Consider the following 23,626-nt stretch of genomic DNA (forward strand, 5'->3'; position numbering starts at 1 on the left):
GTAGTCAGGTCCTTAACCACTGACTCCTCACTCCCTTGTAGTCAGGTTCTAAATTAGGCTGAACTCTTGACTGACATTTTACTCATTCAATATTTAGATCCAGATCTTGAACTCATAAACTTTTGGAGGGATGACGGAGGGATGATTTTTGCCCTTTTTTTCCCCTTTACAAATGTATTGTGTTTCCTCATAATTTGTTCATATGTTGTTTTGGGTATCTTTTTTGGCTTCATATGGGATCTTTTTAACTAAAGCTTTCTAAGTGCTCTCCCCCTCCCCCTTCATGCACCTATGCAATGTGCTGATTGTATTCACACACACCCATTGCTGTCTGGTACACTCTCCCTTTCCTTTTGAACTCCTTCCTCCCACCTAGTTCCCCTAGAGGAAGTAACAATCCCCTCCAGAAAACTTTAAGCCTCCAGTTCCCCAGGAATAGATAGGCACTTATGGGTGCCTCCTTTTTTTAGTGGAAAGTTGACGAGTCCAGTCTCTTTTATTCACTTGTAGGTCTCCATATGGCTTTTTCACAAGCTGCCCCCCCCCTTTTAAGTGAAAGGACCCTCCATTGTCCCAGCCTCATTTAAGTCTTTCATATCTACAACCCATCCTTGGCATTTCCATATCCCATAATATCTTGCTTTGAGGTTTCAAAGCTCACTATTATTCAGAAAATGGACCATGGTAACACATGAACTGAAAAAGTAAGCCAGACATTTAAATACAATGAAACCCACACTAAGGACAGAAAAACAGCTGAAGTATTTATTGGACAGACTAGGAACTGAAAAGGGAGAACTGCAGATAGGAAAGAGGGAAAGTGTATAGGAAGAAAAATGAAAGTGAAGGAGAACAAGACAAATATACAAATCAGTGACAATTTATCCTTAGCTTGTTTACTTGTTGGGGGAACAGAGAGACAAGAAATATCTCCTCTGCTAGATACAAACTAGCCAGAAAGAAGGGTCTGTTTGGAGTAGTCCTGCCTTTCCTTCCAGCCCTCTGCCACAATGAAAGCTGCTGGACAGAATCCTTGCCAGTGGTTTCCAGACACAGGTGAGTACAGAACTCCTAAGCTGTTCCCACCAGCTGAGCTGTCCCTTTACAGAGATGCACTCTGCGGACATACTGTGGCTATAAGAAATGCTAGAGAAGCAGCTGTGCTAGTCTGAGGGTACATGCAGAAACCAGTCCAAAGCAGACTGCTCTAGGAGTGACTGATGGCCCACCCATACCAGTCACAGCCCACCTCTGTCATTCACTCTGCTGTTCCTGATCCATTTCAGAGGTTGGGCTGCAGTTCCCAGGTGGACAATGCTTCTTTTGCAGTGCTAGCACACATCTTGCATTGCTTAATTGTCCTGAGCTGTTTTCAAGCTCCAACTTGGTACAGTGATTTTTCAGGGAGGCCATTCCCTTAGACAGTTGGATTTAGAATCGATATAAAAATGCTGAGGCTTCTGTCTGTTCTACTCTCTTGGGTAAAATATCTGTTAAATTCAGATAACAGCAGCAGTCTGCTCAGAAAGGGAAGCCAACATACAGTATATGGATATCTAAACATGATGGGATCTCTCTCTCTCTCTCTCTCTCTTGCTTGTTTTAAGACAGGGTTGGAATGAGAGCTAAGGAGACAGCAGTCATGAAGAGGGATGGTGATGGAAGAAGAGCAGCAGTCTCTTTCTGAGCAATCCCCCCCGAGAAACCTGGGATCAACCCTTAGAACAAAGATCTGTTACTACCTTTGAGGGATGGCATTATTCTGCATGATACAATGTATGTATGACATAGTGTACTTGACAAAGTGTTAGGTCAGATACCACGAGAGCTGTGAAGTCACAGCAGACAGCTTAAACTAAGAGCTCCAAGTGGTGTTGCATGATTCAGGTTATGGGGTCTGGATTAAAGGTGCAGACCCAGGTTTCAACACTTTGAGGCTGTAACATCTAAGATGGCACCAGTGAGCTAGGGAGACTAATTCATCTTCAGTTATATTTTAGCAGAGGACCAGGACTAGGTATAGCTGTTGAGTCTCCCTTTATTTTTCTCCTTTGCTTTAAGCCCTGAAGGAGACTCTCCACTTCCAAGTTATTTAGTTTCCTTGCCTGTGCCTTATTGTGTTCTACCATACCACAGACCTGGATCTGATTCGGGTTCATGGAGATACAGGAGAATACAGTAAGTACATTTCATCTTGAGGGCCCTGAGGCAAAGGTACCACACCAAAGCAACACATATCTTGACCCGAAAGAACCTGGATATTTGTTATTTTGAATGACTACATTTTCAACTGATTGCTTACATAATGTAAAACTCAATGCTAATGAACTAATATACAAAGCCAGCACAAGGAAAAAAAACAAACGAATAAACTGGTGACTGAACTATTAGAACACACACCTAAATACATTCCATTCTGGTACTCTCAACTCACAAGCTGGTATTCTCACTCAGCCTTTTAGATCTTGTCTCCAGCCCAGAATTTATATGAAAAGAACTTTTAAAATTATACCTAGCCTCATCTTACCCTGTCACTCTTTAACTGTAACTTCAATTTATTACCTAGGTGAAAAGCCCTAGGCCCTGCTTTTACAGAAGCAGCTGAAGGAGCGGAGGCTGCCCTGGAGTTACCTTGTAGCCAGAAGAGTTAAAGATTGTAAGCTGCACTTACACCAGTGGATCTCAACTTTTAATACATTTCCTCATGTTGTGGTGACCCCCAACCATAGAATTACTACTTTAGAGCTGTAATTTTGCTACTGTTATGAACTGTAAATTTTTTGTTGTTGTTGTTTTTTTTCGAGACAGGGTTTCTCTGTGTAGTCCTGGCTGTCCAGGAACTCACTCTGTAGACCAGGCTGGCCTTGAACTCAGAAATCCGCCTGCCTCTGCCTCCCAAGTGCTGGGATTAAAGGCATGTGCCACCACTGCCCAGCCTGTAAATATGTATTTTCCAATGGTTTTTGGAGACACTTGTGCTGACATTCACCCCCCACTCCCCTGAAAGGGGTTGCAACCCAGAGGCTGAGAACCACCAATTTACTAATTCCCTTACTTCCATTGGATAGGCTTTTGTTACTTTCCCATTTTTGCAGACAAGGCAAAAGTATCAGTGGTGTTTTATTTTAGCATCAGCATAGTATGTAACTGACATGCAGAGACAATGTAAGCTATACAGGCTTTTTATCTTTTATGACCTGAAACTTAGGAATTTAAATGTAAGGTTGGAATATAGAAAGTAGTTGGATTAAAGTGATTTTTACTAAGAAGTCCAATGTGACATAACTACAGCTTTTAGCAGGGTTTCTAACCCTCTCATCACTTCTCCTATTCCCTAGAATAAGCCAGAATGTTTAGAAAACCTCAGACCTAAAAGCTTAGCCAATGTCCTTGAATGTTTAGGAACCACAATATATCCAAAGACACATACATTATTGATTCAGCGACTGGTTCTGCTAAAACTGTCTGGAAGACTACCTGTCCCACATATAGGAATAAACAATTAAAATCTCCTTAAGCTTTGCCAACTCAGTAAATAATGTTAATGACTAGGAACATGCTAATGAAAATACTGAAAAGTACACATTCAGGTCTACTTCTGGTCCTTCCATTTATATCCAAGAATGTTATAACGTTTTTCTATTTGGCAGTTTAAAACAAGATCGATCTTGTTTTCTTATCAGACTCTCCAATTCTAGGCTGCTCCCTAACCCGGATTTCTCTGCATAGGCCTGGTTGTCCTGCAACTCACTCATGGACCATTCAAAGGTCTAGAACTCAGAGATCTGCCTGCGTCTTGCCTCCTGAGCCCTGGGATTATAGGCACGCACTACCATGTGTCTCTCTAGGTTTTCTCCAAGACAGGGTCTTGCTCAGTCCAAGATGGCCCTCAGACTTGCTACCTAGCAGAGAATGACCTTCAACTCCTGACCATCCTCTTGCTTCCATCTTTCAACCAAAGACTGATCATCCCGAGAACAGGAGCCATAAATATTACCCCCCTCAACATCACCTTTGACTGAATACACTTTAAGATTCTTTCCTTAACTCTTTGGATAAGTGTAAATGTACTCTCGGGTGTGGTCTTTGGTACATTAGCAGGACTTGCTTCAGATTCTGGAATGGATTAGAAGTTCCAAGACTCATTATTCAGAGAATACTTTATTAGTTTTTGTAATCAAACCCACGTAGATAAGACCTTACATATTTAATACAGTGCGTTACCCCTGTACAAATGGAAAAAAAATTAAGTTCAACATTTCTAGACCAATATGGCTGTTAATTTCTGTACAATGCCAACTCAACACAGTAAACTGGGATACTTTTTTCCAAAGTTGACAGCACAGCTAAAGTTTCCAAAAATTCAAATTATATATGTATATATATATATTTATATTTATATAAAAAGACCAATAATAGCAGTATGTTATGCATCAATAGCAGCAACAGCTTTTCCAGGTTCTGCAGTCATTTGAACAAAATTGTAGAGACATCCAGCACACTCCATTAAAAAAAAAAAAGTAAAAAAACAAAACCCCAGAAAACAGCACAGTTCTGTTACTCTTGTGGTACCTGGCACCATTTTTTTTTTTTTTTAAATTAGCTTCTCAATCATCATCTGGAAAGAAAACATTCTGAGCAACATCATTAAAAACAGCTCTGATAAAGCACGGTCACTACTACGTATCATAAAGCAGGTACAAGCTATTTTACATTCACAGAGGTATGATACAGTACTGTCCTACGTCTATAATACTAGAGGATACAATTTAAAAGGCATTATTTAAGACTTGATTCTACTTTTCCAGCAGAGGGCCCAAAGGATGGTGTGACACAGCTCTGTAAAGAAACACACACTTAGATAGGATTTCCTTTCACTAGTGGCACAGTTCTAAGGATTCATTCTCTCCATGAATGTCAGCTAAAAACCGTTATTGAAAAATGAAACATCCCTAAAACAAAACTGTATAACCACTGGATTCATATGAAGATGATCTAGCGGAGACGAGCTAGACTCACCTTACCAACACGTTATCAAATCTGTTATGTGGTGAGACCTCTAAGGAAGGAGATGCCAAGTACTGCTTCAAAGCTTCGGACCACAATCAAACAGCATCATTTTAAACAGAAGCAGAAGCCGTATGTTGCTCATCTGAATATACTCAAGGATGATGACATCAATATTTAATCATCTGCTCACTCATCCAGGAAGAAGGGGAGATCAGTTACTACTGTACTTTATTATGTTCAACCAAATCACCATGTTACAAAAATAGCAAGCTGCCATAATAAAAAATAAGGCTCCTCTATCCAGCACCAGTTAACATCACTTTACTTTCAAGCCTAGAAATGCCATAGACACATCCAAAGAACACGAGGGAGCAAAAGAACCACAGCTGATATATTAATGGGACTACCTAGTGTCCAGATACTCTGTGGTATCACTCTCCTCCGCTTCTGGTGTTTCCTGCTCCTTAGGACTAAACTGTATGCATTTAACAGACTGGCTGCACACTTGTATATAAACCAACTGAAGATGCAAATGTTACACAGGAGGTGCGAGTCTGTGGAGCCTCATTGAAATTGATGTAGCAGCTCTGTCAGTGTAAAATGCTCTATGCCCCTTGTGTGTCTCACAGGATAATGTCACAGATCACTTTACCCTTGTGGCTGCTGGCATTATTTGACTTCGCTTTCCCTGCCCACCCACCCCCAATAAACCACAGCCTTTATGATTTTGTTTCTTCGGTTTTGATCGCCTGAGGTTTGATTGGTCCAGTTCTAACAGGTTTGGTGGTTATGGTGGGTGCAGGGGGTGGCTTTTCTTCTACTTTTTCCTGACAGGTGCCAGGAGGGTCACTCAGAGTTTCAGGTTTACTTGTATCACTGTCCACTTTCTGGGCTTTGCCTCCTATCTGTTTGCTCTGTTGCTGCTCAGAGAAGAACCGCTGCGTGGACTGAAGAACCTCTGCTCTCTGCTTTGCCTTTAAAAATAAGAAAACAAGAAATGAAAATACTGCAACATTACCATTACCAAAGCCTGTCAAATCAATCTCAGTTCAGATTTTTGTACCAATCACAAGAATCAGTTTTCCCTTAGTTTGTTTGGCCCCATTGATCTTTCAGTTTTTAATGCACAGGCTTCTTCCTAGCTCTGAAAATAGTTCTATGTGACTTAAAAAAAACAAAACAACAACAAAAACAAAACAAAACAAAACCTGAAACAAGACCACCCCCTCCCAATCTTTCTAGCGCCTGCCCTCTTATAAACAATGAATACACACTGCTGCTGGTTCGTATCTGTTTGGGAACAGCTCACTAATATCAAACTTTACTCGGGGAGGCTGCTTGCAACATCTGAAAACATACATGTACTGTAACACTTAACACTTCTAGTTATCAATCTGTGGTCTACAATAGAATGAAAAGGAAGCACTTATATTGTGGCATTACCAACACCTAGGACCAAATGTCTGGTGGCTGAGTCCTCTTCCCACAGCTCTCTTCTGCAGGGGAAGAGCATCAGAAATTAGTAACTACACTTCACTCCATCACTAAGTTCTGATCGCTCCTACTACATTCTGGGCTGGTAATAATCTCAGTTTCAATGACAATGTGCCCCAAAGAATATACTTACATTAACTGCTACACTATACCCAATTAAACTTAATTTTCTACTCCTTTTGCACATAACAAAAACCACAAGAACGCCTTCATGTTCTAGAGGTAAACCTATACTATCTAAAAATCTAAAACAATTTAAGAAATTTATACTCTCCCACCCCATTAATACTATTATGTTCTAATGTCATTTTTAACCTAAGAATGTTTAAAAATCAAGTGGCAATTAGCCAGGAGCGGATGGCTACACAATCTGCAGAGCTTTTGGTGCTAGTACTTTTTAGTAGTAACAAACAGATGGAAACCCTAGGCACACAGCCTAACTAAATGTCATAAGAGGTCTCCTTAAAGGGTAACCTTTAAATTGGATTACTCAGCTTTAGAAACATAAAGGGACTTTTAGTTAGTTAACTAAATTCTTTAATGGTATTATCACAAGTATGTTTCTGATTCAGAGTAAAGCATTACTGTGCATATTCCCCTGCTCGTAAGCACTAAGCTCTTCTCTGTTCAAGTCTAACCTATGTAATGATAAAACAAATAAAACTGCTAAGATTCTTTTAGTCAACCCTAAAGTAATTACAAACTCAACTGGTTGTATAGGCAGACGGGTGAGAATTATGTAAGAACTGTCCCCACACAGACTCCTAGTGGCCTCAGCAAACCCATGTTTGTTTGTGCCTTTTACCAGGAAGGATCCCAAAGTGCTTTTCTGAGTTCATCTATAATTGTATTCTGGACTATACAGCTACCCAGGTGGCAGGCCAAAAAAGGATGTGCAAAGTTTAAGATGAAAACTACTCAACTGATTTCTGAAGGAATAAAAATCAAGGTAGCTAACATGTCTTACCCATTCCAGAGCTCACATAATTATGACTATGTATTAAGTTGGGTGGGGGAGGGAGGGCAGGGAGGAAAGGAAAAAAAATAAAAACAAGGTAAATGGTAATAAACCATCCATATTACTTTTTTTAATATTTAAAAATACTACATCCAAACTCAGATCTCCCTCAAATACTTATTTCATAAGCAATTCATTTGAATATAGTTTAAAATGTTAATTTGTTTTCTGACTATAGTGGCAAAGCAAGGGGAAGGGGAGTCATAAAAAGGAGGAAAAGGTAAGGATGGAAGGGAGAAAAAAAAATGGGGATCTGGGACGAATAAAAGCAGTTAGCTTGGTTAAGTCTGGTAAAGACAACGAATGCCTGGATACAAGGCTATGGGCCAGAGGCATTTCAGACAGGTTCAGAGACAGACTCTTGCTCTGTTGCCCGTCAGCACTGTACTAACCTTCATATCTTGTTCAGCCTTCAACGCAGCCTGGGCCTGATTACCTCTGACTCCAGATAGTGATCCACAAGGACCCCTGGCTACATGTGGCAAACGAGCATGGCTCATGAGGCCTGTGGTCAGCGGAGGAGGCATCTGACTGGCCAGTGCCATTGGTGGCCTCTGTACAGGCGCTGGGAAGGTGTTAGTATGTGGGGCTCTTACCAATGGAGGGACCAGGTTAGGCTGAGAGAGAATCTGAGTGAAAAAAACAAAACATACAACATTGAACTGTTAAAAAAAAAAAAAAAGAAAAAGAAAAAAAAAAAAGAAAAAGAAAAAAGCCAACTAGACCAGGTTGGCTTATCCCAGAGTAAATCTGTGCCCATTCTGCCAGTGAAAGTTTTTGGATCGTGCCATTCCATTAATAAGGACAAAGAATAAATGGGCCATGCTTACGAAGTTTAACAGAAAAATTAGGCAAAGCATGCTATGGCACTTCAGGTGTAAACTCTAAGGGGGAAGATAGAAAGGGACAATTGTAGAAAAGCACACTTCTATACTAAACATACTCTGAAGGTACGGTTACAGTAACTCAACAAATGTGTTCCTTAGGAACTAATTCTAGTCTGTGAGTTACTAATCTTAACCAGTCTTCAATATGATTCAGCAAGGGGAGGCAAAACACACATACCTACGCATTACTTAAAACATCCTGAAAAATCTTACTTCAACTGTGCAGGTACAAAACCCAACTGTGGGCCTGGAGAGCTTAAGCACTGGGACCCTTCACTGAAAATCAAACTTCCTCCAGAAAGACAAAAGGAATGGACTTCAACTGTTGAGCTGTGTGGGGAATCTTGAGTATTTCTACTGTCTGCTTTAAAACTGAACCACTATTGCATCTGTCTATTTATATCTGAGCTTCATACATTCACTTTTAAAACCAGACAAGTTTTCAAAGGTGCACACCGTAACTGCTCACCTACATTATGGGTATAAAGCCACAACCTTAGTGGGATTAGCCGTCATTTACAAGCACTGTCCTCACTCCCCCTCGGATCTGCCTACCTGGGGTGCAAACTGTGCAGGAAACGGCTGTGCCATTCTCACTGTGGCAGGGGCTGACTGGAACTGTTTCTGATAAACAATGCTGTTCATTTTGCTAGACTGGCTGTTTGGACTTGTTGATGTGGCCCTTGGAAAAGAAGTCACTGGTTAGTAAAGCAGTGCCAGGTGAACAATACTTTGGATTTTCATCACATTTAGCGGCTGAACATGGTAATGCTATTAAGAGCAGCAAAGGAATATTCTTAAAATACGGTTAAAATTCTTAACAAGATGTTAAAATTCTTAACATCTTGGATAAAATAAACAAAATAAATGTCTGAATAACTTCTGCTTAACATAGGATTGGTAATACCTTAAGGGCTTTAACAAACTGAATTTTAAAAATTTCAAATGATTACATAATTTTTGAACCAAATCTAAATGTCCACCTTACCTGAATGGACTAGAGGTTGGCGTGGTGCTTCGCCCACCAATTGGAGGTGTTCCTGGTTTGATATCAATGCCACTCCCAAAGGCTTTTAGTTCCATTTCAGACATCTGGAAAAACAAAGGCACAATAAAGTTAACATTCCTCTAATTCTGTCAGCAGTATGTTGTGCTTAATGTCATATATATGATGGTTAAACTATAAAGTGGTTAAAAAAACAAACAAACAAACAAACAAACTTACTACAGCCAAGGGACAAAATAGACTGCTAAGTCTAAGAGATTATGTAATTCTAATGTTTCCATAAAAAACTGACTTCTTTGTTATTAGACAAAACTAGGAAGTATATGAAAAGTAGCAAATAATAATGTAGGAAAAACAAAAGCATACATTCATTTGCTTGAGGTTTTCTGTGGAGCTGTAAAGATTGAGGTTTGATTTATTAGATTTTACTTATGTACTTAAGAGTGTGCACACTTCTTCACCCTCAATATGGAGGTCAAATCAGTTCTCTCCTTCTTCCATGTGGCTTCCTGGCATTAAACTGAGGTCTTAGGTCTTGGCAGTGGGGGCCTTTACCCAATGAGACATCTTACAGCCCTTTCAACACAGATGTAACATACATACATCTATCTCATATCTGACACCCACCAGCTGTACAGCCTCACATACACTAACCAAATGTCACTTACTTTTCCTGTGGCTGCCATCATGCTATGCTGTGTTCCAGCAGGAATTAATCCTCTGAAAGGCTGGCTTACTTGGGCAGGACGGCTCAAGCTCTGAGCCTGTGCTTGTGGGGTTGTGTGCTGTAACTGGGGCTGAAGTGTCTGAGGCAAAGCAATCAAGGGTTGTCCTGTAGATCCAAAATTAGTCAAGGAAAGCTGGGATGCTGGTAAAGGTACTGTAACCTAGAAAAAGCAACAAAAAGAAACTGTAACCATTTGCTTGTAATTAGTGTGTGTGTGTGTGTATCTACATATATACCAACAGAAATCTTCAAATAATTTTTAAATTAAAAATGTAAGTAAAATACATAGTATAATTAGGTAAGTAACTAGCTCTGTTTCCCTCCCTTTAGGACAGAGTCTCACTATGTAGTCCTGACTGGTTTGAACTCAGAGATTCACTTGCCTCTGTCTTCCAAGTGATAGGATTAAAGGTAGGAATCACCACCCCCAGCCCTAACTATCTGTTCTTGTATTAGAGGTGTGACAACAATATATAGCTTTAAGTAGCTTATCAGGCATGGGTCTGTCTGGAGAAAGGTGGGATTTGGTGGCTTCATTATGTTAACCATAGTGAAGAAACTGTATAACTGAAATAGTCACTAACTTTGAAGATACCCAGAGCACAAATCAAATACCAGAAAATATACACTTAAAATAGCTCAAGTTCTCTTCACCAATATTTCTATATTATTTACAGGTTTGGTCAAATTGAGTAATTGGTTTTTTTTTTGGTTGAGACAGGGTTTCTCTGTATAGCCTTGGCTGTCCTGGAACTCACTCTGTAGACCAGGCTGGCCTCGAACTCAGAAATCCACCTGCCTCTCAAGTGCTGGGATTAAAGGCGTGCGCCACCACCACCTGACCAAATTGAGTATTTGTAAGTAAAAGGTCTTTTTAGCTTAAACACAAACAACTCTTACTTGACAATAAGATGATATTAGGAACTGTCATTCCTTACAACAGCAAGCCAAAGGATTAATGGCTTGCTTCCCTCCTCTAGCATTCTATCACACATAATAATGTCAGAAGAGAACATTCACTTTCCATTGGAAAGTCCAGTCATACCCATGCATTTAAGATGCTGCCTATAGTGCTACATTACAGTAACCACCTTAGAGTCTTCCTTCACTTCTAACACTCGTGGGCATATCATGTATTATATTTTTGAATATATGATTTTCAAACTTCCATATTCATGAATTCCTTTCATATAAACCCAGCTAAGAAAACCAAGTAAACCTAGAATGAATTAGACGCAGAAGTACAGCTAGGAGGAGCTGATTGTTACACAGTCGAGGAAGCACCTTCCACTCTTAATAGACCTAATGGGATTCCCGCAACATTCCAGTGTAAATTCGAAAACCACCTCCTTTATCTTGGTTCTATATAAACGTCAAAATAACAAAACAACACAATGAATAATATAGAAAATTGAGGAAATTTACCATGCCATAGTTTACCTGCTGGAGAGCACTTGGTGATTGGGCAGTGTTATAAAAATTTGTCTGACCAGGCTGCTGTACTTGTCCAGAATAAAGATTTGAGGCTTGAGTAAGATTTGCTCTTGCCTAGAAAAATTTACAAAAAGAAAAACTTAGAAGCAAGTCCAATGCAATTTGTATCAACATTATCATCTTAAAAGGGAAGTTCATAGCCGAGCATGGTGGTGAACACCTTTAATCCCAGCACTCAGGAGACAGAAGAAGGTAGACCTGCTTTGAGTTTGGAGGCCAGCATGGTCTACACAGAGAAATCCTCTTCAAAAAACCAGAAACAACAAAAAGGAAGAGTTTTGTTTGTTTTTTACCCCCATTATATCTTTTACTATTTACTTTGTACAGATTTTTTTCTTTGTAAGTTGTAATTATGGGCCTAAAAGAATCTGGATTTAAAAACTTAGTAAGAACACCACAGTCTTACCTGAAGAAGATGTGTGTCAATCAGCTGAGAACTTCCTAGTCCTGATGCCTGTCCCAGCTGATGCTCATAGAGTATAGGGATGGGCTGAGTATTTGAGGTCTGCTGAAAGGCAAGACCTGATTGTGCCTTGGCAAGTTCCTGGTGCTGGACAGCTGGAAAGTTGTGAATAGCTGTACCAGAGAGAACCACAGAAGGCTGGGAAAGACTGCTTTGCATAAAGGCTGGCTGCGATCTACAGAAAGTATTAAGCAGGAGAAGGTCATGTTATATATTAATTATAATATTTAGAATGTGAAAATCTTGTGCCCCAAATAACCAAGTACTCTTAAATCAGTAATTAGGTAGGAAAGACAAGGTCTTTGACCACTTGTTTCTATATTAACTAACTCCTGTTTGCAACAGGCCTCCAAATGCAAAAGTTTGAGGGAAAATCCCACTCTTGGCAACGAATAGCTTACATGTTACCTTTTAATTATTATAATTATTTACATTTTACATGTTCTCTACAAAACTGAGTCAAACCCAGTTTTCTCTTTGGTGACATTATACATACAGTCTTGATACTATGGAACAAAGTCTTAACAAAGTAAAGCCTCTTGTTTAACTGCTTTGAGCAGTATTTCACTTTCCGACCCAGGATGGCCTTGAACTCACAAGTGATCCTTTTGCCTCTGCCTCCTGAGAACTGAGACTCTAAATGTGAGTCACCATACCAAGATAGAATAGCTCTAATTAAGACAGTTCACGGGTCATGAAAATTCTATCTGAACAAAGTACAAGAACAAAAGAAACGAAGGCATAGTTGAGATCACCAGGCACAGGCTTGAAAACTATAATGTACACACTTAATTATTTAGTTTATAATAATAGGGTTTGGGAGAAAGCAATTAGCCCTATATACTGCATAATCTTTCATTGTTTTATTAAGAATTATAGAAACAACTTTTAAGGCAATTTACCTATATGGTTGAATTGAAGAACTGAATAATTCCTGAGCCTGGGAAACAGCAGGCCCAGCCCCCAAACTCAGCGGGGCTTGATGCTGCCCTTGTAGTGGGGCATAGATAGGGATTGGAATCTGCTGAACTGATGTTGGCTGCAATGTAATAAGAAAATGCACATGTAAATAGGCACAAGCTTCACATACACAAATCACAAGATTGGGAAAATAAAAACAAAACTCCAGACATAAAAATAAGATTTTCAAGTATACATCAGCAACCCTTTAAAACCAATTTTGTTTTTAACCTATGACTTACTGCCAATATACATGGTATATTAAGCTTTGGTAATTTGGGAATCAAAAATTTCTTCGAGCTTTGCTAATACCCTATCCAAAGTAATTCAAAGTGGATTTCAACTTAAGTGAATCTAATACTAAAGCCCAAGATAGAAAAGCTGTAGAAGTATCAAAAAATACAGGATCCGGATGTTTACCTGCGAGAGACCAGGTTGGAAGCCCTGCTGCTGAGCCAGGGATGGTGGAGCCAATCGCGCATGCTGGGTATTGAATAAGTGACTTGTATCCATATAGAAGGCTGGGATTTGAGCTAGACCATTAGGACAAACAAACAGTATTATCTAAATTTCAGAATTTTCCAAGCAGTAAGCCAAATTACTTAGAGCAGTTAAAAAAAAAAAAGATTTTCTAGTTAATTTCAAATGTGAGCACTCTAAGTCTCAGAAAAAATATAAATGTCAAAAGATACAAAATTTCTAGTAAAAAAGTGCATGTAAATAAAACATTGTAAGTTTTGTGCTACTGGGTCATACAAAACAAATGCTCTCATGTGTTCTGAATTAGCTATGTACTGGTAACATTTCACATACAAAACGAACCTGACCCCTGAACCAGCAAATCCACTCCAATATTAAACTACAGAGTAGAAAAGAAAAACATTGAAAACAACTAGCATTTAGTGATTGAAATGCTTGGTATAGATTTTAAATATATTTTTACATGTTTTCAACAAGCAATTTTGATGCAGATAAGAATCAAGATTCCTATCTATAATACAGTCAATATAGATTAGTATACAAGCCTAGAAGATTCTTTAAGGAACTGTGGATTCATGTGCTTTATGAATTTTTATTAATGCAGTATCTTTAGATATTAGGCATTTACAGATGGTACTGACAGTACTTTTAGGTGACAACTGGAACAGTCACCATTATAGTGTTATTCTTGTTTGCTATGCTTTATGAATTTTGCTATGCTTATCTTTGCTAAGAACTTCACTATTTATTACCTTCAAGTAACAAAGTTTGGTGATTTTAGTGAAATAGCAGATGCATAAATTATCTTGCAAATTATAAGACACTAAACTTGTCAAAAATATAGAAGACAAAAGTGGAGACAGACACACACACACACCCCCTTCTAAAAGTCTCAGAATTCTTGTCATGGATGGAAAGGTTGTTTCCCTAAAATGTACCTAGAGAAGTACATTTGGAAAAAAAAGAAATCTAACCATTAAAAGGGTCACGAGAAGAAAAGAGCACACAACTGTACATTTTCTAAATTCCCATAACCAACCCTAGAAATCTTACCTGCTGCCGACTGAGACACATAAACCTGTGGACTCTGCTGCTGCTGTGCAATAAGGGAAGGCATACAGCTCAACTGTGAAAAATGACTTGCAGAAGGTAGGCTGCTGGTCTGTAATTGCTGGGGTTTTACTTTACAAATATTAGGAGGGTCCGATGTGGTTGTAGATTTTGTACTCAACGAAGAGGTAGTGTAAGTACCAGCTCCTGTATTTGAAGAAAGGAGAAAAATATAGCATGTTCACTCTTCATGCCTATTTTGTCTTCTGATTCTATGGATTCCATGGGTTTTTATCTATATTAAGTCTTCAAGTAACCACAGGATCAAAAATATTTGAGGGGGTTGGAGTATCCTGGGCTAGGAATGTAAAGCAGACATGGCAGCAATGCCTGTCATCCTATAGTGCAATCTCCATACTCAGGAGGTACAGGGGATCTTATTCTCACCTACAGAGTTCCAGGAACACAGGTGACCTTGTCTTGAAAAGGGAAGGGGGTGGGGGGATCATGTCAATATCCTTGTCACTGTTTGGTCAATACACTAGAGACAATTAGCTTGAACTGAAAATAGGTCACTGGATTCCAAAGAAAGACTGAGAAACTTTTCAAATCACCCTACCAATCTCCTGTTTGTTTTATAACAATTCCCACTAAAGTAGAGGAATTCAAGCTAGTCTAAAAAATGGGCAGTGGGGAATGACTGGACAAGTTTTAGAGAAAAAAATGTAATCAGGGCGCTATCTGGTATGACATTACAATGCAGGAATCATCTCCAAGGTTTTTACTTTCATTTTCTTTTCTGAGACAGTGCCTTCATAGTTCTCTAGGCTGGCCTTAAATTTCCAATCTTCCTGCTTCAAGCAACCAAGTGCTGAGATCATAGGTGTATATTAATTACCATACCCATTTTGGGACTACCTAAAATATATCTATTACAGGTAATAAAAAACTGCTATAGGACAGCCCAAACGGTGGAGTGGGGTAGATTCTTCAACTTAGTATAATATGGCAGAATATGCAAAAGCAACACTGCAATCACCAAATAAACAAAGCAAGTAAATTCTGAACAAGGTATACTTCTTATTCACTGGAAAGGTATTTTTCTATTGCTTTGGGAACATTGGGGAATACTGTAAAAACCTATGGTTAAGTAATGAGTAAAGTACAGGGGATGAACTTGCCTACAAGTTAAGCATTTGGAAACATTTGTCAACATTTGCCATTCTTTAAGAACTACAAAGCTTCTAAGTAAGGAACCATAGTCTCTTCTAACTCCAGTCTGTGACAATGGTTCCCCTGGCACCACTCAAACAGTAGTTACACTACCCACCTAACTTATCATGAGAAAATATATAAACTCATTCATTAATATCTTTAAATCAGACAGAATCAACAAAAATCATTTAAAAGCTATGGGAGTTTATATTCTGAACTGTGTTTAATTACTCAGGTATAGTAATTAAATTAATTAATTAAATTTTCTGCTCAGGAAACAGCAGATCACTTAAGCTGGGAGTGTGGTTCAGTGGTACGGTGCTTGTCTAGGAAACACTAGGCAACCAGCTTCACTCCTCAGTGTCTCAAACAAAAAGGTATACCAGGAAAGCTACCTGACAGCGATGCTGTAGGAGTGACTGATGCAACTGGGATCTGAGGCATCGATGCACTGGAAAATGAGCTGTAATTAGCAGTGCTTGGTCCACTGGCACTGCTGCTGACTCCACTCACAATTGGAGGTGCTGTAGAAGTTACTGGGGACCCCTTTTCCCTTAAATTTGGAGAATTTTCCCATGCCTTCCGTGCAGACTCCATCTGCAATAAAATACATTTCTGTTAAAGCAAACAAAAGAAAAAAAACCAGACCACATCCACTACACCCCAGTAGATAGATTCCAAATAGTGTCAGGTTGAGTTTTCAAACTTTCTACCCCAAAGGTTATTATTTAAAACAAAACAAAAACAAAAAAACACAGAACTTTCTGAAGGCACTGGGAAATGCACATTGAACCATAGCTAAAACACTTATCAAAAACCAAATGGCCCTACCTCCAATCTCTCCAGTGTAATAAAGAAGAATGGATTCTCCATGGGACAGACTTAAAGCTCTGCCTGTTGTCAGAAATGGCCTTAGGAAGCACTGCCCCGTCCTGTTCCTTCTTTTTAAACCAATACTTCTCAAACACACATGGTGATGTAACAGGGTAAGTACTGTCTTATTTGTGGCCCTGGTACATTTGGACTTTCATGTTTTAAAAGACAGAATTAGATCTTTAAAATGGAGCAGCAGTGTCCACTAACTTTCAGATAACAATAATGCCTGCCATACAAGCAGCTTAATTTTTCTAACTGCTACGTTTTTAAAAACTAAAAACAAAAAGGCAATATTTGGTTAACAGATAAATCAAGACAATGTATTTATAACTGAAATAATAATTGATATAACAACACTAAGACAGTTTTCTCTAGTTTGCTTTCACTGTTTCACTGTGACAGACTGGACTTAATTAAACTCATCATGCACTGAAAGATGACTTTGAACACCGACTCCTGCCTTCATCTCTGAAGCTCTGAGATTTAAACAGATGTCACCTCACCTATTTCTTAATCAATTTCCCTTTTTAATATTAAAATTTCAGATGGCGATCTCTTTCATTTTCTCTTCAATTTAGACCACATTTCAATTTAGATCTGCCATTGTTCAAATGTTGAATAATTTTATGTGTCTAGTGATTTCTGAATTGAAGAACAGAGCAAGATTCTACCACATATGGAGGCAAAAAGGTTCTCAGTATTACCAGAAGAAATATTGTGATGAAAGGTAAACCCAAGATAATCTTTCAGATGACTTGTAAGGGAGTACTTTGTCTAGGTCGTGTCTTTAATACCACTAACAAACAAGTTTATTAACCCTTTAAATACTGATTTCTAAATTTGTTTCTAAAAATTTTGGGGGGCGGGGGGCATTAAAGATAGGGTTTCTCTGTATCTTGGCTATCCTGGAACATACTTTGTAGACCAAGCTGGCCTAAAACTCAGAGATCTGCCTGCCACTTCCACCATCGCCTGGCAATTTCTAAATTTTTAACCTACCTTAATAAGTATCTCATCATTTCTCTTTTAAAATCCACACTGCTCATCACTTCATCTATGCAGATACCATAGTTAAACACTCAAAATGTAAGACTCTTTTATGTTTAAGAACAAATATGCATTTCTCACACTCACTATGCCATTCAAGTATATTTAATTTTAAAATAAAAGCTGTGGAGGGTAGGGTGGGACTGGAACCACAATAAATCTCCCAATATGTAAGATCCTTCCTAAGTCCTGGACACGAAAGTTTCTGCTCCTGTACTGCCCTCTATTTTGAGCTTATTCAGGGTATGTAACTCTGGTGTTTTAGCTGAGTTTTTCATTAGTTGTTCTGAATGATGGAACCCACAGGCAGAGGTTTGTGGTATCACCTCCATCCTTTAAAGAACAGCTGACGTTTCTGCCTAACTTCTGATAGAAGACTGGCTTTGCTGATGTATATGTATCCAGTCCTACGTTACTTTATGTTTGGATTCTCTGTATTCACTGTGATGAGAACAAAGACTGAAGACACCATTTTTGATTAATTAGGAGATTCCTTCTGAGATAAAAATAATCTACATATCTAGGAAATGCCAACTTTTGATCTTCTTTAAATCCAAACAAAACATCTTGTTGGGAACTTAATAAAAGTATGTTAACCACTGTAACAGTAACCTGACATTTTGAGGTTATAGAGTATTATATATATATATGGCTTGATTTCACTTCTTAACCAGCAAGGAAACAGTCTGTCTTTGGTAATTCAAGGGTACGAAAAGTATAACTATTTTACATGTTGGCAATAATGCCTATATAGAACTTTTCTACAACTAAATATTTTTCCAAGATAAAACAGTGTGTGTGTGTGTGGGGAGGGAAGAGGGGAAAGACAGAAACACAAAAGTAAAGAAATGACCAGTTAAACTTATTTAATTTTAACTTTGTGTACAATAATTTTGGAATGTTAAAAATGAATCAAAAAGGCAAACCCAACAGATATTCTAAAGAATTAATAACTGGCTCAATAATAAGTACACATATTTGCTTATGTGAAATTTGATCAATATAATCATAAAAACCATTTGAATTATAAAACAAGGTAATGAGCCAAGATTGAGACAGTACTCTGAATAGAAAATCAGCAGCAAGGCCAGACAAGAATTGATGCTGAACAGTAAGGACTGAGTACAATGCATCATTTACTGACACTCTTACAGAGAGGTCATGATGAGGTCATACAGAAAGAGTCTAGAAATGAACATTGGCCAAAATGACTAAAACAACTTAGCTTCCTCTACCTCTAGTGCATAACATCAAAGGTTTACTATGATCCAATCAGGAAAACCTGCCTTTAGATGTTAAATATCATGCTGAATAGGATTATGAACAAAGAGAACATTAATAAAGACACACACACACACAAACCCAATTCTACTTTCCTCCCTTAATCATTAACTTACTAACTCCAAGGTGAAGCAGAGACATAATCTCAAATAATTTTCTTATAAAAAAGAATATAGGTCAAAAATCAGGAAAATAAGATGCTAGAAAAAAAACCAAAGCAAATGACAGCTAGTGGTATAGGACAGACCTTTGCTATCTAAGAAGGCAGAAGGACAATGAAGTTAAAAGCCAGCCTGGGCTAAATAAAGAGGCTGTGTCTAAATAAACAAAGGACTGGGATGTGGTGGGAAAGTGCTTGCCTCATATGTGAGTTCCCGAGTTCAATCTTGAGTATTTCAAACCAAAAATTCTCAGTTTTGCTCATACAGTATGCCTGTGTTAACAGCCTTTTCATGAAATATTCCTGCATCCATTCAATTTACAAATGACTTATAAGAAAAAAAGAACATTCTTATTATAATTAGCACTTTGGATTTGAGTACAAATCATAAGCTGTAACTCTATTTTTATGACAAAATGCATAAACACAATAGACTTTGTTATTGCCAGGCAGTGTTAAAAGCTAATACAAATGTCAAGGTACAGTTTGACATTGCCGGGGGGGGGGGGGGAAGAAAGAAAAAAGAGAGACTATTATTGTGAACTTGGCAGTCCTTGCATGCAATAATTAAGGAGCCTTAGAGATGGATGTTGTACATACCTTGAAGGTGAGGCTGAAAGTAGTGGGAGGAACTGAAGTTAGGCTGGAGCTTTGTTGTATAGTCTCCCTCTTAGGGAGGGGAAGGGTGTTGGGCAGGGGCACCTGAAAAGGCAGGCAACATATCACAATCTAAGTTTGCTACAAAAGCCCCATCAGTCCAAAAAGGAATATAACTTAAGTCACAATGCTTATAGAGGCTGGTAACTGTTAAAGTTCTGAAGAGAAACACTAACCACTTGCATATGTACAAATTATCAGGAAAAAAGTAACTTGTCTCAACTATAAAGTACGTACTACTAAAGGTAGCACTCTTCTCTTTATACTTGAAGTGAAATCTTGTATCTAACACAAATTCCTGGTGGTGAGGGTGGGGTGGTGATAATACTACTGATCCAAGAGCCATACTCTGTACAGTAAAGTTTTGAGAAATACAACTTTCAGCACATATGGAGTGTGTACAGGTTCCTATCTTGAGTATTAACTCAACAGTGCAAACCTCTTCCCTAATCAGTCACTTAGAACTAGATTCAAAAACCAAAGTAACCTCGGGAGGAAGTATGGAATATATATTATCCTTACCTCATCACTCCAAGCTGTTCTATATGTAAAGATACGACTATAGCAAACACTGACTGTTAGAAACTTTAAGATGGTATGCACTATTCCTCCTACCTCACAGTCCCTGGATGTTGTAACCTTACTCTGTGCATTGATTTATGCTTGTTTGCTTCTGATGATTTACTCAGTTATTTAGGGAATAATGGCCGGGATGCTTTCAGATTTTAAGAAAATCACTTTGAGATACTTTGGACTAAATATTGAATAGAGATCTGTCAAAACATATGCTACATAACAAAGATTTTAAAGTAAATCTTGACAACAGCTAAACCATAGTAATAAAAAAATGTCTTCTGTACTTAACTCTGTGGAACATTCAAAATAAAAAAAATTTTAATACTGGATAACACTAAATATCACACAAGCTAGGATATTTATTTTAAAAGCCTATCCTGGGGTTGGAGAGATGCCTCAGTGGTTCAGAGTACAGTGCTTTTTCAAAGGACCTAGATTCCATTCCTGATGAAGATAACTGTTCAAGTGTTGTCTAGCATGTTTTCTTTGGCTCTGGGGGCTCATGCATGCAAGCTGTGCACATAAACTCACTCAAGCTCATACATATACACATAAACATATATTTTAAAAAAAGAAGCTTATATGAAATCTCAACAGAAATAAACCTAAGATATGTATTTTTAAAGACAAAAGGTCTGCATTTTAAAATGAAAGCTTCCAAAAGGCTAATGAAAAAGACATCTCAAAAGACCTTGAAATGTTTTTCCACGGAAGATTTTATAGTTACCTCAGAATCACTACCACACTTGGCCCAAGGAAACAACATTGACATAATCTACACTGAATTTACAATACCCCCCTAACCTAAATTTTTTTTTCATTCATAGATGCCTTAGATATACTGCTAATAAGCAAACAAAGATCATTCACATATCCATCCATGAGACTCCATGCCTTCTTCCTCACATCTGTCAGTGCACAGTCACATGCTAATGGCCTTAGAGACTACTGAAGTGCTCACCTGCATATATAGTTTTCAATGACACAATGCTACAAGTTTAGGGAATGAAAAAGTGACATTTTATAAATATTTTTTAAATGGGAAAGATAGCACAATTAAAGCATATACTGTACTGTAACATTATAGATAAACTAGCAGTGGAATCAGCATTTAAACTCAACAAAGGCTCTTTGTTCTCAGTTCCCTATTATACAGGAAAGTCTTCTCATAAAGTGGTGGTGGTGGTGGCAGGTTGTCCCGGGCTTTGGTGCATGAAGCAGTCTTAAGTTCTAAACACTCGACAAGCTCATCAGCTCTCAATACCACGTACAGCCGACTCCTTTCTCCTCCTCCTCAGCTGTGCAGTCGTTTAATCTGACTATAATTTGATTAACTAACCCCTAATGTAGCTCACCTTTCTAAAATTCCACATACTTGATGCTAGGGGGATGGATAGACAGCATGAGGGAAATATATTAAACAAAAATCAAGATTTTTATATTGAAAACGATAGTCCTTTTGAAGAAATCTTTATAACTATAAAAGTATTTTTGGAAAGAACAACCATCATTTGAATGATAGCTTTTGATTAGTTTATATTCAAAAGGGAGATCAGATGACCAAATTTTTCCCTACTTATTCTCAAAAGCAAGAACCATACAAGAAATGTTTAAATGTCACAATTATGCTGTGCATGAGGCCACAGCAAGTTACTTTTTAGACTAGTGTTTTTCATTATACCGAACTAGGCAATATGATAAACTGTTCTGATGTAAAACATCCAATTATAATCTGGTCACTCTAGAAAACTTTATCTGCCATACAATTTTAACATCACCTAGTATTAGATAATTTAAGAAATTATGGAATATATATGTTCATATTATAGCTCAATTTCAACAAAAGCAATGTTGGCAAGGCCAGGTCTACGTACTTCAATTTGAAGGTTTTTTATTCTATTGATTTTAAATGAGTATGGCTCCACTGAATCATAAAAGGTCTTATTTATGAACAAAATTACCTAACCAAATTAACTATAGTCTGTATGGGTGAATCCAAAACTTTTTACCAAACTAGGTTAACAGGATGAGTGCTCATAAAAATCAAGTCCCAGCGTAAGTCCTTGGAAGCTAACAACTTAAACCAGGGTTGTGGGGATGGACAGGAGGGGAGGGGAGGAGAGGAAGTCTAAACTGTGATTTTAAAAGTATGTACATTTATGTACTGCTCAAAATACAAACTTAACTCATTTCTTGTTAAGAGTCCAATATTGTTCACAACAGTGTGTTTAAGATACAGCGATGTATAAGATGAGTCAGGTTAAATCTCTGATTACTTACGTTATTAACCAAAGTATCCTCCATCTTTGCATTATTAGTAGCCACAGTGTTAGGCAGAGAAGAGGAAGGTGTAGTGTAGTCTGTTACAGACTCCTGTGGAGGAGTAACAGAAAACAAAGCTGAATTTATAGGTCACCCTTTGACAGTCTAATATAAGTTAAGCTGTTTTGAAGGAGAGAGATAAAAAACCACTATGCCCTAAAATTTCAATCCGCCAACTAACAGTAGGCTGAAAGAGCATGGACCCACCTCCAAGGAACATCTCAATTGCCGCTAGACTTTTATGCATATTTAAAATGTATTTTCACAGCACAAGGTAGAAGGCTCTCAACAGGACTAAATATTTCTGTGAGTTATGTCCCCAAATGAGTACAAGTATGTGTTTCTAGTCACTTAACTTGCCCTTCTAGGCACACCTAGTTATATACTGGGCCTGCAGATGTGGATGCTTAAGTCTTATATAAAAAATTATGGTTATTTTCTCTCAATCACTAATAGCATGTAATACAGTGAAATGTTCTGCCACTGGATGCTATAGTTTAATGAGGACAAACAAAAACCCAAAACAAAACACCTCCAATCTTTGAGGGAGAGTATTTTTGATCCAGATTTGAATTCATGGATATAAGGGAGTGGACTGCATTTTAAAAGACAGACGTCTTTCATTCAATGTAGCAACCAAAAACAAGTCAATACTTTTAGTGTTCAACCTCAGAAACAGTGATTTGCTCCAAGTGTGTCTCACTTTAAGTTTAGAATTATAGTAGAAGGGAAAATAAGGTCATACCAGACTGAGACAACTTTGAAATGCTTACAAACTTTTATAGTTTTCTATTTAAGACATTCAGCAAAATACAGATAAGCTTCTGCAAAAATATAACATTGTGCAGAGATATTTACATCATATGGTAGAACATCACAAAGTAAGTTTGCTGTATGACAGGT

At 38.1% G+C, this 23,626-nt stretch overlaps 1 protein-coding gene across 11 annotated transcripts in view; it reads right to left on the bottom strand.

Annotated features, from left to right (window-relative positions):
- Positions 1–4,142: 4,142 nt before the first annotated feature.
- Prrc2c (proline rich coiled-coil 2C) overlaps positions 4,143–23,626 on the bottom strand; it is a 74,314-nt gene continuing 54,830 nt past the window's right edge. For 4 of the 11 annotated variants that reach the window (XM_028757623.1, XM_028757635.1, XM_028757614.1 and 1 more), the window contains exons 22-34: positions 22,682–22,774; positions 19,769–19,870; positions 16,200–16,401; positions 14,593–14,796; positions 13,480–13,592; positions 13,002–13,138; positions 12,043–12,274; positions 11,568–11,690; positions 10,084–10,302; positions 9,398–9,501; positions 8,965–9,091; positions 7,915–8,151; positions 4,143–5,984 (exon numbers count right to left, since the gene is read on the bottom strand). In XM_028757623.1, coding sequence (XP_028613456.1) covers positions 5,730–5,984; positions 7,915–8,151; positions 8,965–9,091; positions 9,398–9,501; positions 10,084–10,302; positions 11,568–11,690; positions 12,043–12,274; positions 13,002–13,138; positions 13,480–13,592; positions 14,593–14,796; positions 16,200–16,401; positions 19,769–19,870; positions 22,682–22,774 — 2,148 coding nt within the window. In that variant the 3' untranslated portion in view covers positions 4,143–5,729. Of the gene's footprint in view, positions 5,985–6,453; positions 6,507–7,914; positions 8,152–8,964; positions 9,092–9,397; positions 9,502–10,083; positions 10,303–11,567; positions 11,691–12,042; positions 12,275–13,001; positions 13,139–13,479; positions 13,593–14,592; positions 14,797–16,199; positions 16,402–19,768; positions 19,871–22,681; positions 22,775–23,626 lie in introns of all 11 variants that reach the window. The other 7 variants (XM_028757636.1, XM_028757631.1, XM_028757649.1 and 4 more) reach the window with 6 other exon arrangements.

This window comes from Grammomys surdaster, unplaced genomic scaffold, assembly GCF_004785775.1.
Source record: "Grammomys surdaster isolate TR1022 unplaced genomic scaffold, NIH_TR_1.0 130, whole genome shotgun sequence".
NCBI classification, from domain to species: domain Eukaryota; kingdom Metazoa; phylum Chordata; class Mammalia; order Rodentia; family Muridae; genus Grammomys; species Grammomys surdaster.